Source organism: Sinohyriopsis cumingii, chromosome 17 (assembly GCF_028554795.1).
Source record: "Sinohyriopsis cumingii isolate HCF-2022 chromosome 17, ASM2855479v2, whole genome shotgun sequence".
Classification (NCBI taxonomy): domain Eukaryota; kingdom Metazoa; phylum Mollusca; class Bivalvia; order Unionida; family Unionidae; genus Sinohyriopsis; species Sinohyriopsis cumingii.
This window is the reverse complement of record NC_142977.1, coordinates 122,615,437-122,630,660: the sequence shown is the minus strand read 5'-3', so window position 1 is coordinate 122,630,660 and position 15,224 is coordinate 122,615,437. Positions and strand designations below refer to the sequence as shown.

The 15,224-nt window shown below is 35.5% G+C and overlaps 1 protein-coding gene across 1 annotated transcript; it reads left to right on the top strand.

Annotated features, from left to right (window-relative positions):
* Positions 1-9,600: 9,600 nt before the first annotated feature.
* Positions 9,601-12,918, top strand: LOC149779794 (UDP-GalNAc:beta-1,3-N-acetylgalactosaminyltransferase 1-like). Its single transcript, XM_089940667.1, has one exon. The coding sequence runs from the start codon at positions 9,723-9,725 to the stop codon at positions 11,028-11,030; it is 1,308 nt and encodes a 435-aa protein (XP_089796793.1). The 5' UTR covers positions 9,601-9,722; the 3' UTR covers positions 11,031-12,918.
* Positions 12,919-15,224: the final 2,306 nt, after the last annotated feature.

Below are 15,224 nucleotides of genomic sequence, written 5' to 3'. Positions count from 1 at the left end.
ATATATATATATATATATATATATATATATATATATATATATATATATATATATATATATATATAATGTATGTATGTATGTATGTATGTATTACGTGTTCCATGTCATTGTTATTTCCACTATTACTATCTGAGCAAAATTACATGCATTCCCATTACAACATCCTTTGCTTTGGGTGTCTTCATTAATCCAGTCCCAACCTGGCTTCATCTCTTGACAAATGGTGTCAGAAGTGGGATTATTGGATTACGCGGAGCAGGGACGTTAGTTTGCATAGGTCTTGATCTCCTGACAAGAGATAATTCAGAGGGTGAGTGAATACCTCACTCATATTCCGTTTTATTTGCCATTTGTGTATATATATATATATATATATATATATATATATATATATATATATACAGATGCATTTTTTTAAAGAATAAATATAAGGTTGACTCGTGCATTACTAAAATTGTATGTGTTATATGATAGTGAACTTAAGATTGGTATTCTTATCAACAGTATTTATTATGTTGTCACTCAAAGATCTAGTGGAGTTGGGCAAACAGTTTGGGGGGGGGGCTTCGAAAATTCGTTCAGGAGAAGCAGGCTCGGGAAACAGATCAAAGGGTAAAGGAGAGAGATATAGAGAGGGAAAAGTCAGAACTAGAAAAGCAGGCTGGGGAAAGAAAGATAGCATTTGAAAGGGAAAAGATAGCATTTGAGAAGGAGAAGATAGAGTTGGAGAAGGAGAAGATAGAGTTGGAGAAGCAGGCAGTGAAGGAAAGGATAGGGTGGAAAAGGGAAGCAGAAAGAGAAAAAAAGATCAGGTAAGAGAACTTGAGGAAAACAACTTAGAGAGGGAGAAACGAGCAAAGTTAGAAACCATTGAGTTAGAAGACATGAATATGGAAAAAGAACATAGAAGAAAATTTGAATTATTAGAGGCTACGAAAGATGGGCAACAAGAGTCAAAATTTAAGAGGCCCTAAATTACCCCCGTTTGAAGATGACACAGATAACTCGGATAGTTACTTACATAGGTTTTGAGCGATATGCCACCATCCAGAAGTGGAAAAGAGATGATTGGTCGCTCCATCTCAGCACGTTCCTTAAAGGTAAAGCGCTTGAAGCAGCAGGGAAGACGAACAGACCTTTTTCTACAGACCAAATAAACGTTTCTACGTGAACTTTTCTCGTAGAAGCCTCAGAAATCAAAACCAATGCCTTCTACGAGGGTCAATTTTCGCATCTACCAGACCCAATGCACCAGGGACCCCCCACTAGTGTGTCATAAAAACATGATGCCCCAGACAATTTTTTTGCAGAAAAGGAATATTATTTTGTCGTTTTTTTGTTTTGCAAATATCGATGCCTAATTCTTACTTAAGTTGCATTAAAATAAATATATCAATAATAGATGAACCCATATGCTAGTGCTAGTGTTGGAGAACCGCATTCTGCTAGATTAGCACGAGAGCGATTAGCGGCATTAAGAAAATATATCCCAACGAGAGAGTTATTTAAGAAAAAGGTTCGCGAAATCGAAGATGTAGAACAAGGATTCACCGAATTATCTTCAAAATTATTAAGGTCAGTTACCGAAACGACCGAAAAAATATTACTTGGAGATGTAAAAGGTCCAGACGTGAGAAAACGCGGAATTCTTCCTGTATTAAGAGATATCGAGGAACACACGCGAATATTACCGGATCAGCTAGCACAAGCGCCTGCACAAGCACAAGCGCCTGCACAAGCACAAGCACAAGCACAAGCGCCTGCACAAGCACAAGCACAAGCGCAAGAAGAAGAGGAAGATACAAGTAAAAAGAAAATTTCAGCGTCTGATAGATTTACCGATGAGGCTATCAAAAAGATAAAATCGATGAAACTAGATGAACTTGCAAAATTCACCGCAGAAAATTTTGGTAAAAATAAGGGAATACAATTCATGAAACCTGAATATTTCGAAAATGTAAGTAGCGAACAATGGGGGAGATGGATATATTATGTATATAAAGGTATTAATATGGTTAAAAGTGATGATCCTGAATATAATACTTTTATTTCAAGGGCAAATAAATATTCCACTGCTTTATCGATTCAAAGATCATTATCATTACCTCAACCTGCAAAAACCAAAGCCGAACCTGCAAAATCTGCAGAAAAATATAATCTTCGAGATGTTTTTAAGGATTCTGCTTTTAGACATATTGAGGATGAAAATGAATTAATCAATGTTGCTAGATTTGGTTATAAGGATAAAGAAGAATATTTGAAACCAAAATATTTTGATAAAATAACCGAAGATAAATGGATCCCTGCGGTATATTCTGGTTATGTTGAAAAACTTTTCAAACGTGACGATCCCGGTTATATAAAATTTGCGGAGAAATAAAACTAAAAGAACAAAAAGAACAAGAAGAACAAGAAGAACAAGAAGAAGAAGATATATTAGAATCGTTACTTGGTTCTAAACCAAAAACAGGCAGCGGTTATACTATTTGTCCAGATAGCGTCGTCAACGATGTATCTCGCCTTGAGGTATTAATCGGAGGAAAACGAGCCGGAAATAACTCTCCTGAAATAATCAACGAAGCCTCAGATATTTGTCAGCTATTATTCCGCGGTGGTATTATCGATTCTTACATTTACAAAGAGCTCATCGACGAGCTTATCGATTAAATAATACTAAATTGGATAATATGATCGTTCACAAGCATCAACGCAGACATGTACAGGTTCGCGTGGTTAACTCTCGATTACCTGTGTACAAATATGTTCACGGTAATGGATTTGGCGATATCGTTAAAAGTCTCGTTACAAGAATAGCTCCTAAAATCGGACCTGCAGCTAAGCAACTTGCATCAAAGGCCATAGGAAAAATTGGCGAGACAGTTATTTCTGGTATTGGTAATTTAGCTAGTAAAGGTTTCAATATTGTTAAAGGCAAAGTAGTAGATTTAACACGCAAAAAAAAACGATCAAATTACCTAGCACCAACGAGATGCCAAGTGATGTTAGTAAAATAATAAACAGCGCAGCGAATAAAAAAATTAATGAGTTAGCTAAGCAAGATGAAATCAATAAAATGGCAAATACAAGCTTTGCATTCAGCGTAACAGTCTTCGTTTTAGACGATAATCTTTATAATAAAATGTTTGCGCAAGTGTCAAACGAAGTATTTGACATGGACGAGCCTGTAGGCAGGGACACGTCTGTGCGTGATTTTCAATATTACTCGTATGATACAGTAACACCAGATGCACCTAATCGCGCGGAAATTCAGATTCACGATACAACGAGATATTTTCTTCCATCTGAGGCATTTATCGAAATTGTTGGTGAAGTTGTAAAATTAGATAATACTGCCTACGCCGATAATTTTAGGGTTGGATTTGTCAATAACGGTATTATGGCTTTATTTAAGAGCGCCACGTATATGATCGATGGAAGAGAAATTGAATCAATTACCAACGATGTTGATTTAGCAACGACGATTATAGGCCTAGCTAGATACTCAGATGATTTTACCAGATCAGCTGGTCCTAGTATGATGTTTGCCAAGGATAATTCTAATTTTCCTGATAACAGGCAGCATAACATCAGACAACCGAATAACCTTGCCGGTAATGCTCTTGTTGATGTTGAGAGAATGATAATTAATATTAATGAACATTATAATCTTGGATTTACTACGCGAACATTTATGTTAACAGGAAATCGCAGAAGATTCTCTTGTGCTATTCCGCTGTCTCACATATTTGGATTTTGTAGACATTTCAGAAAGGTCATTTACGGAGCGAAACACACAATTGTATTTGTCAGAAAAGGAAACAGCGACGATGCTATCTGGCGAGAGGGTAATGTTAATTATGTTACTGGCGTAATAGATGGCGCCGACGCAAATAACAATGGTAAGGTAAAATTAACTAAATTTACCTTGTGGATGCCAGCGATAACTCCATCAATACTTGAGGAAGAAAAATTACTATCATTCATGAACCAAGGTGGTAAATCAGTTATGTCCTGGCTAACAACGACAACAGACTCTGCAAACACCAATATTAACGGTGATTTTACCTGGCGTATTGCATCACAGCAAGGTATCTCTGCACCAAGACATATCTTTGTTGCTTTTTTGAACAATAATAGATATCATCAAGTATTTAGTCACATGATATTTGATCGCATAGCCGCGACAAATGTATCGCTGAGAATAAACGAGCAACAAGAACCATCCGAGGAAATATCAATCGATTTTGATAATTACTCGACGGCTCGCGCGTATTATCGTTTACTAAGTTTCATGGGTCGTAATCAAAGCATCGACACCGGATTACAAATATCACAATTGGATTTTAATAATCTTTATCCTATCTATTACTTTTCTCTGGAGCATCTTGATTTGGTAAAACAATCTGTCGTTGATATTCATTTCAAAGCTAGAATTATCACAAATAATATTTTACACAAGGTAGTCGCGGTAATTCTCAGCGATAGAACGATGATTCTTGAAGGTATCAGCGGCAGAATGAGAGTCATCGACGCGCCTGTAGAGAAAATGTAAATTTAGATTAAGATGATTATAATATGCCATACGAACACATTAGCGTGACTCTGACCCCGGGTCAGATAAAGAAGCTTCAAGCAGCGACAACAAAAAGATGCGGTGTAAAATTAACTCTGAAAAATGATCAAATTCAGGGCGGTCCTAACAAACTATCGCTAACTAAAACCCAACATGGACGTTTTATCAAGGCTAAATCAGCAAATTCCGGCGTCAATGTTAATCTTAGTCCAGGTGCCATCAAAGATATGGTCAAAACAGGTGGATTTTTTCCTTTACTAGCTGCTCTTCCCGGGTTAATAGCCTCTGCTGCTCCATCATTAGCCGCTGCTGCTGCTCCGGCAATAGCAAAAGGCGCTTTAGCAGGCATGGCTGGATACGCGGGTACCAAGGCATTACAAAAAATAACAGAAGGACAATACAGCAAAAAACACGGAGGAAATCTATTATCGTTAGCGATAAGAAAGAATCCTATAGCGGAAAGAGATCTTATTCTCAAAATGATAGGAAAAAAGGGAGGTGCTCTTTATCTAAGGCGTCCCCGCGGATCCGGCCTAAGATTATCACGCCCCTCTCGAATTTAGATTTATCTAACGAAGCAAAACGTAAAAAAATAAAATATTTCAGAGGCGTATTCAGCTACCTAATAAACCAAATCCTGACGAAACCGGAATAATAAATCTCGATTCAATTACCGGTCCTGGAACACATTGGGTCGGCTACGCGATTAATCCTCGCGAGGTTGTTTATTTTGACTCGTACGGGTTAGCGCCGCCGAAAGAATTTATCAATTACGTGTCAAAATTAAACATTCCTGTTTGGTATTCGACGTTACCGACACAAACATTAGCGGATCCACCGATATGCGGCCCTGAATCGATAAACGTTCTTGATGCGATTTCAAAATCATCTGGTCCGTATCACAAAATAGTATTTGAATACGCGATAAGTAAATATTATGGTTGACATTTACGGAAGATTCCTGCACAGAGAGAGAAAAACAAAGACCGGTATTGATTTATCAAAATACGCAACCAAGGATGATGTTTATAATCTTGTATCGCTAGTGGGAATAGAACCTAACGATGTTACTATTTTTCAAGATAAAGAGGGAAAATTAATAACAAGTAACATCAAAATTACCGATGTAATCAAGCGCGATGAATATAACACGCATGTGAGTGATTTTAATCATATAACAGAATTAGCGAGAAAAAATAGCGGTGATATTAATAATTTTTCAGCAAAGTTACTCTTAAAAGCCGATAAAACAGATGTAGAAACAGATATCAGATTTCTTAATGCGGGGTTGGGAACAGTTGTCGAAACTGCAGGAAATAATGTCAAAAGAATTAATAAAATTAATGCCGATATTACTGCGATAAACACCTTAATTCATCAAAAAGCCGATAAAACATATACAAGAAAAATAGATGATGAAATTAAAAAAATCAACGATGACTTTGATACGGTCCTTGAAGAGATAAAAAAAAATCAACGATGATATTACCAAGGTTAATACCGATATTACTGCAACACATATCTTAGCGCGTCAAAAAGTCGATATATCGTTGTACGACACAGAAATTCGAGATTTTAACGCAAAAATTAACGAGACAAATACAAAAATTAACGAGGTTAAAGCGACCGCTAATTTGTTTGATGGAATAAACGTTTTAATGCCCGGAATTGTTACTAAGACGAGCTTTATCAAGATACCACCAGCGGTAACATTGCAGCAATTTCACAATATAACGTTCACAACCGCATCTGGATTAGAAACGTGGACGCCGGAAAATGATACAATCAAATACACGGCGCCAGTTACCGGTATATATCAATTATACGTTTTTTCCAAAGTAAGATTCAGAATAATAGCTAAAACATACAAATGGCGTCATACCTCTGATAGATTTTTGGGATTCTTGAATATCTTACTAAACAAAGATACCGAAGAAACATTCGAGTTAGAACCGCCAGATAGAGCTACAACAACACCGACCGAGTTTTTTTGCTGTATCGAGTTTATCGCTGAAATACCGTCATCATTTAGTTGGACAACAAATTAATAATGACCGAGTCGGAATATCGATATAATCAGGCGCGCTCATGGCAAGATTCGCTAAAAAAATTACTTGACAAGTATCAAGCGAAAGTAAAAAAATATCAACGCAGATTAGTTACCATCGACATTGCCGTGTATACAGCAAGCGCAATAATCGCTGGTGCAGGAGTAATATTATCCGCGGTAACAGTGATTGCACCAATCGCGGCAACGATAATCGTTTCAGCGTCAACGACAATCGCTGGTGTTCTCAATATCATCGCAAAAAAATTATCTTCGTGTGCAAATGCAAAATTATCCTTGTACACGAGTAAATTATCCCTGGTCACAGAGGCTTATTCGAAATTATCATCGATGTTATCCGAGAGTCTCAATGATTATCTGCTCTGATTATTTGGTTAACTTCATCTGACAACATTTACAATATATATATATATATATATATATATATATATATATATATATATATATATATATATATATATATATATATATATATATATATATATATATATATATATATATATATATATATATATATTATTATTAACTTTGATGATTATCAAGGATCTTTAAGGAACGAGAAGTGACTTGTATTGTTTCCGTATCATCATTTTGCTCATCAGCTGCACGAATATTTGTACTTCATGAACATGATGTATTCATTCATATTGAAAATATTTATTTTTATATTATGATGTCTTTAGAGGCATTCCATCCATATTTAGTAATGTTGCACTGTTGACATTTCCTTCTACCTTCATATATTACATGTTGCAAACAAAATATTTTTATTTAGCTTAGGAACTGTCATCTGCAAACTGTGTTCAGGTTTAATCATCTCTGTTGTTTATGAGATATCGTAATGTGTGGTAGTCTCATTTTAATCTAACGTGGTATCTTTCATATCTGTGGCGAGTTGCTTTTAACTGTGTTTTCTACTTCTTTTGATATGTTATGATCTATTATTGACAAAATCTTGTAAGCGTAATGTACATTAACGTTCCTCACAAACGTGAAGAATATTACTTGATCATAAAATGATGACATCACTTCTTCCATTTATGATAGTTTGCTTTTTCTTGGATACCTTAGTCTTTCATGCTTTCATTTATTTTGTACTGCATAGAAACATATCGAACAACATTATTTCCAAGAATGTTCAAATAATGATCTACGCTTTTGTTACAAATGCAAAATCGTTTGCTCTTAATCTCTGCTCGAACTGCCTGATCTTAGTGAATCTTGTAAAATTGTTATCTGCCGCAGCCAAATCAATAATGATTTGCTCAAGTATACCAATATGTGAGTTGTTTATATCGTTCCGGAGAATATAATAATAGATGCTGAAAAGCATTATTTACTAACATGCATTTAACAATATATACAGAAAATGAATGCATTAGTTGCATAAGAACAGCTAATAGATTAAACTCGCTGCATCTAAACAAATTGTTTGTCTATGAAATGAAATTACCACCATATCTAACGATTGACGTATTCTTCAGACTTCCAAATTAGTTCTTACCTCGAATAATTACTTCTTTAAGAGCTTACGATAGAAAGACTGACGAAATCTTAGTCAATATTTCAAGCACAAATGTTTATTGTGAGGCTTACAGTTCATTATTTCATTTTCTGCTTGATCTCGTTAGTACTATAACTAGCGTCTAATTCTGTTAACATTAAGTATACTTAGATTTTAAAAAAATATTAAGCCGTTAAAGACTTAAACTTCTTATGCCAAGACATCTCATGAATACCATATTAGTAAGATAAGAACACGTCCAATCAAAATAATTCTCTCCTTAATATGTAGGAGGGGGAGGGGTTAAAAGTGCAGTTGTGATCATCCGTAGAAAGCAAGACAAATAAAAACAAGAGTTAGCGCTAGGAACGCCACTTGCAAGTCCAGTTTTCGTTCCAACATCTGCAGAAACAAACAAAAATGATCAGGCTAATAATTAACATAAAATACTATAGAAAATAATCAAGGAGTGTATTTCAAAAGAACGGTATCATCACATAATCAACTATTACACACACACAGACACACACAAACACACACATATATATGCATATAAATATAGATATAGATATGTAGGTGGATAAATAGATATAATGATATAACATGGGGCTCTTTGGTGCTTTCTCAATACAACTAACTTAAGTCTGGAAAATACTCTAAACGAACGACAATTTATTTGCTCATGATGGGCAAATTACCTTGATTCTGCATAGACAAACTACGTTCATTCCGCATGGAGAAACTACTTTCATTCCACGTGACAAACTACCTTCTGTCTGCATGGACATACTACCTTGATTCCGCGTGACAAACTACCTTCAATCCGCATGGACAAACTGTCTTCATCCTGCGTGACGAACTACCTTCATTCCGCATGGACAAACTACCTTAATTCAGCATGACAAACTACCTTCATCCAGGGTGTCGTCAATGCATCTCTTATTACTGCCTATTTTAAGGGTTATTGTTCGCATCAATTAGTGTTAACCTTTGTAAGGAAACTCTTCTGGTGTAAAGATAAGTACTTGCATTGACTAATCGAATATCATATCCATGTTTAATAGTTAACAAGTAATCGTGACAAAAGTAAAGGTTTCACTGAGTGTATTCAACGCTAAAATTGCATTAGCAAAGTAATGTCGTTTATAGTCAGTCAGATTCGAAATTATGCGCATTATATAGTATACATTCGGGACACAATATGTCCCCTTCCAGCATTAACAATTAATATACGATGGATAATCGTGGAGAACTTTTCAGGGAATAATGTTTACCTATCACGTATTCATGTTCCCAGATTGACTGAATATAGGGTTCTCCAAAAGAACCCATATAAATGCAACTTTTTGAGAGTGCTTCTTTCACATAGAGATGCGGGTTCCTTTATATCAAAATTGTCTTATTAATGTTATTTCGTTTCAGAAGATTTCGTGCAGGTCTGGTTTGATTTTGTCCAGAGATTATCATTGATGGAAAGCATTGTCAAGTCTTCCGACGAAAATAAAACCATGAAAAGGTCGACTGACATGAATGTGCGATGAACACATTTACAGAGGTCTAGATCCTATCCTGAAGGAATGTCCATTGGTAATATTAACGCTATGGATAATTTGATGAATGTGCTTGTGTCAACGGTTGCGGTACGATGGGGTTTTCGAAACATCCTAGTGGTCATTGTCTTTCTTGGAACATCATTCATAATTATGAGCTTCCATCACTTCTCGACCGTAAATCACCTCGGTATCGTCCGACCAAGAATTATCGATTTCCACAGACAAGGTGGGTCAACATATAGGCCATACCGTATCCAAAGCGACGATGAATACTATACCATAAATCATAAAGGTGAGATACAAAATGGCTCTGAAAATCTTAAATTTAATCTCACCACGATTGATGGAGTCAACATTGATGGAGTCTACAAAACAAGATCAGGTCATACCAAAGCTCTATATCCTTTAACATTAGACGCACCATATTTGTTGTCAAATCCAACCTTATGCAAGTCAGCGGTGAATCTATCAGCTCTTGTGATAGTTCACACTGCACCGAGTCATTTTGAGAGGCGTGATGTCATGAGAAAAACATGGACTAATAATTCATATTTTCGTCACTTAGGGTCTGTCAGGATTTTGTTTCTGCTTGGCACGGTTCTTGATAATGCAACGCAAATAAAAATTGAGAATGAATTTATAAAGCATGGCGATCTTGTACAAGGAAATTTTATTGATGCTTATAGAAATCTTACACATAAAGGGGTCATGGGATACAAGTGGATATCAGAGAACTGCATGAATGCTAAGATGATTGTCAAGGTTGATGATGATGTAGTTGTGGATACATACAAATTGCTAAAAGAATATATTCCAAAACTTTCTGGTAGAACACGATACATTCTTTGTAACTATATTTTTGATCGTACGATGCCAATCATAAGAGACAAGAGAAATAAATGGTACGTCGATTCTGATATTTTTAGGGGATATCAGTTTTATCCACAATATTGCAGTGGGTTCGGTGTAATTTTATCTACAGATATTATCCGTTTTCTCTACAAGGCTGCGTATTTAACACCGTTTTTCTGGGTTGATGACGTTTATCTCTATGGAATGTTACCATCGAAGGTCAAACATATAACCTATATCTCACTTGCCGGGAATTTTTCTTTGGATTTTAAAGAAGGACTGGAATGTATTGAACATACCATAAATCCATGTCCCTTTCTGATATCTGGTGGGGAAAATTCAGAAGAAGTCGTGAAGTTGTGGGATGCGATGGGGAAAGCATATGAACGAACTTTAAATGTACAGTTTAAATTGTCAAATACACCATCTGAAATGAATGCCGCAAATAAAACAGAGTGGCAAAGGCAAAATGAAAAATAGCCTTAGTGATAGACATCGGATGTCACAACTTAGCATTATATTAATAATAGAGGAACGACTTAAAAGCTGCAGCGAAAACGATCATAGTAACCTTGATGTAAATAAGACAGCTGGCGAAAAGGAGCAAATAAAACAGCTAAATATTTGTCGCAGAATAGAAATCGAGTGGGTTTTTGGACTAATTGAATACGACAAGGAAAATGTGTGAAAGATGAAAATTTATAAAATGAATTGATAAACAAAAAGATATGGTTTAAAAAATGCAATGTTTCTCTGAAGCTGTTAACATACGACTGACCCAATCACTCTACACAGACATTCACACATTGAAAATAAACCAAATATATGAATTCAATATGAAATAAAGATCCAAGAAACCTGCAGATACGTTTCACACAGTATTATATACTACACGAGAGATTCACATAATCTCAAATATGGACTCCGATAAAGATTCAAAATAATGTCATAAACTATAACAGAGATTCACATAATCTCTTGGAACACAACAAAGATTCAAAATAATCTTATTAACATAAAAATGCACCCAATTTTTGGAACAACAATTGAACCAAACGTATGCTTCAAGACCCTTGTACAGTCGTACGATTCCTTGGGTTGGCCCATACTCTTATCGGCCGCTCGCACCCTTCGTGGATCCACCACATGTACAGTCATACGTATACACACGTACAGCCAGCATACAGCCCCCTTTTGAATTAGCTGCGTCTACGTCCGTGGCTCAGACATACGTACATACATACGTATCGACAGCACGCAGCCTTAAATGCTCTAGAAACTCCAGACAGCTCTAAACAGTTTCAGATAGCTCTAGACAGTTCTAGTCAACTCTAGGCAGCTCTAGTCATAGTTACAGTCAGCTACAATAAAACCAAACTGGTCATAATAATAGATTCTGTAAAAATTCTAGATATATGCTAATACATTAACCTCGAATAGTGACTTGTAATACAAAGTTCAAATCTGCGGTGTAATAAATGCATTATTGCACGATAAGACATTACAAACCGAATAAGCTTCTCATATCAAATGAAATATAAATTGAACACTTACCCCTATGGCTGGAGAACAATGGAAAGCGTACACTCCTTGACGTGATCCAAAACGACCAGTGTCGGTTTAGAAATTGATCTTACTTGAATCCATAGGAGAGATCAAAAGTCAGGGTAAAATACCCGTGTATATCATATTTTTAATGTCCCTCGTCGCAAGTAATTTCCGGCGATGTACATGTTAATACAGTCACTTACCTGGAAAAACACTTATTCACCCTAGACAACGTTGTACGTATGTACAACGAAAACTTGTCCGAAGGCAAAACTAAGTTATTATTTTGCCTAACTCTGTGACAATATTTAAAACATGTTCCTGGAAAAAGAACTTTCAAATGCAGATAGGGACGCTTGATGTGGGTGAAACTAAGTTAGGAACATAATGTATGTGAATGAAATGGGAATATTATCGCGACATAGTTGAAGTGCGGATGCATAATGAAAAATATCCTTTCGTCAACGATGTGTTCATTCAAATCTCAATATCATTTTTTGGGAGTCAGTGATTCGAGATTCTAGTTGCGTTCAAATAATGTTACAGGAATCATCATATTCATTCATTATAATTGCAAAGTGATCACTTACTATCTTGGAAAAAAACTCTACTTTGGGATTATTGTCAAATTAAATACAGTTTTTATTATACCATCGTCATCCACGAAAATTATTAGGTATAGGTATGGAGGCATATTCAAGATTATCGGTACATCAGCATAGTCAAAACTATACTGCTGGACGTGTAGTTGAAATTTAAAATTATTTGCAATTTAAATTTCCACCTTTGTATTTTAAGGAAATAAATTGTTGGTTGAACTTTACAAAACTTGTGTTTATTTCCTTCTGTTACATAGTTTAGCAACATAAGTTAATTATAAATTATCATTGATTAAATGGAACACAATGACCTTTATGTACAAATCTTTAGAAAAGACTGATAAAAGGTTGCACATTTTAAGAGAAACCAATCTGTTTCGTACATATAACTTGGAGATAAAGAAACACAGAGCGCTCCGCCATTGTTTCTAGCTTTCAACTACCGATCATAAGATTAGTTTTAAGTTGTTGAAAATCAATAAAGTTAGAAAAGAATTGTTCAAAAATATTTAATATTATTGAGATGTCAGCATACTGTATTTTATCGGATAGACGTTACCATGGCAACGACAATAGATGATGTAGATGTCACGGAATTGTGTATGATTTATATCAATATGTATATCTGATCAAAAGTGTTTTCGGGTTTCTTTGCCACGTACAGCGCCACCCGAGGGTGGTGTATTTTTTTCGGCTCTAGTTATTAAAAAATACTGAGCGCGACTCAACTCATGCTGCATGTGCAATTGCCTGCAGTCAAAATCTAAGTACCTAGCTGGGCATATCTGTCACAGCTAGTATACATATAGAGCAAATTCTCTATAAACAAATTAAACTACGACGCGTCTTGTCAGAAAGCTTACTTCTTTACTGGAGCAAATCTTGAAAGTGAGGACTCTCGATTGATCATTCAACGGACTGAGAGGGGCGGGCAATGCGTGCGCGCTTCTTTGACCATTGATTAGTTGACTAGAGCGGGTGGAACCGGAGATACATCTTGGACGTCAAATAGGCGCCACGATAGTCATGTATATATATATATATATATATATATATATATATATATATATATATATATATATATATATATATATATATATATATATATATATATATATATATATATATAAGACATCTTAAACAAGACGCCAATCAAGTTGCACAAATAGGTGATAAGTAGTATTAATGATGTCAAATCAGCGAACAATGTGTGTCCTTACCTAGAAAGAATTTAGTTCGCTCATTGTGTGATGTCAATTTTTCCGTCCAGTTAATTATGTAACTCTACAATTTTAGAAACAGTTTGTGTTGATGAGGCCGATCCCAGAGTCTTTTTGAATTTCAATATTGATATACAGAAGGAAGCGATTAACACATTTATACACCTAATTTACAAAGTGCAGGTAAGGGAATGTGTGATAATGTTTAGGAATGGATTGAAGACTGGGAAATACAGGGCAAAATAAGTTGTTAAACTCTCATGATACCTGAAGCGACAACGACAAACTTACAAGCATTTGATCTGAAAATACTAATTGTATTATCAATGATAATAATAGTGTGCTTGAAAATAGTATGGGAGGACATGCCACATTAGGAGAGTACATGAAACGCATACCAAATAAGGATCTACTGATAGATAAGTATGGTAATGAAAACAATCAGTATATGGCTGAAGCGAGCAAGAGTTGAGACATTGATGGACAGAGAAAAATGCGCCAGAGGAATACCTTGGAAATGAAGGGAATGAATGGACAGAAAAAGAAGATTGGTTTCAAAGCAAACTAATAATTTGTTTTAATAAACTCTAGTCAACGATGTGTTACAAATGAAGATACGAACAGTTCATCGAGTTTCTTGAAAAAAGGATGTGATTTTAAATGTTGGTGGAATAAAAAAAATATTTAGAAAGAAATGGAAAATATAACAAGGCAAAGAGCTTTTCTTCCTAATTATTCAAAATCATATGAAACCAAGCATACGACAGTTTTGACAAGTAGAAGGTGACTTTCAAAAAAAAATTATTTTCTGCCTATAATTTCGAAAGCAATATTTCCTTCATACAGAAGATATTTTGGACCAAAATAGCTATGCCCAGACGACAATGAAGACCATAATAGAAACATTTCTTTTGTATCAAACTGAGTATTTAGTCGACTTGCGGCAACGATAATACCAATAGGTATATATAAATATGCACAAGCCCTCAGTGGGCTGCAATCATTGGTGCAATAGTCCCTCAAATATTATACATTGTAAAGAGGCCAACGACGTCTACAATTTCAAAGATGAGTACTGCCATTATACCTGTTTGGACACGTTCTTAATATTACATATCAGGGTCACAACCTCTATCCCCCAAACATTTGCTCACAAGCTAAATAAGTTGTACAGCCCATGGGTTATTACTACTAATAATTTACGAAAGTGACGTGGCACGAATAAACAGTCACGCAGGGACGTAGAACAGTGTCCTGCAAAAACAGCGTTTGACACAACTATGGTGGACAATATACTCGACTATTAC

Bases quoted from the DNA above. Each gene is read 5' to 3' on its own strand.
- LOC149779794 (XM_089940667.1), top strand. From the start codon at position 9,723: ATGTCCATTGGTAATATTAACGCTATGGATAATTTGATGAATGTGCTT.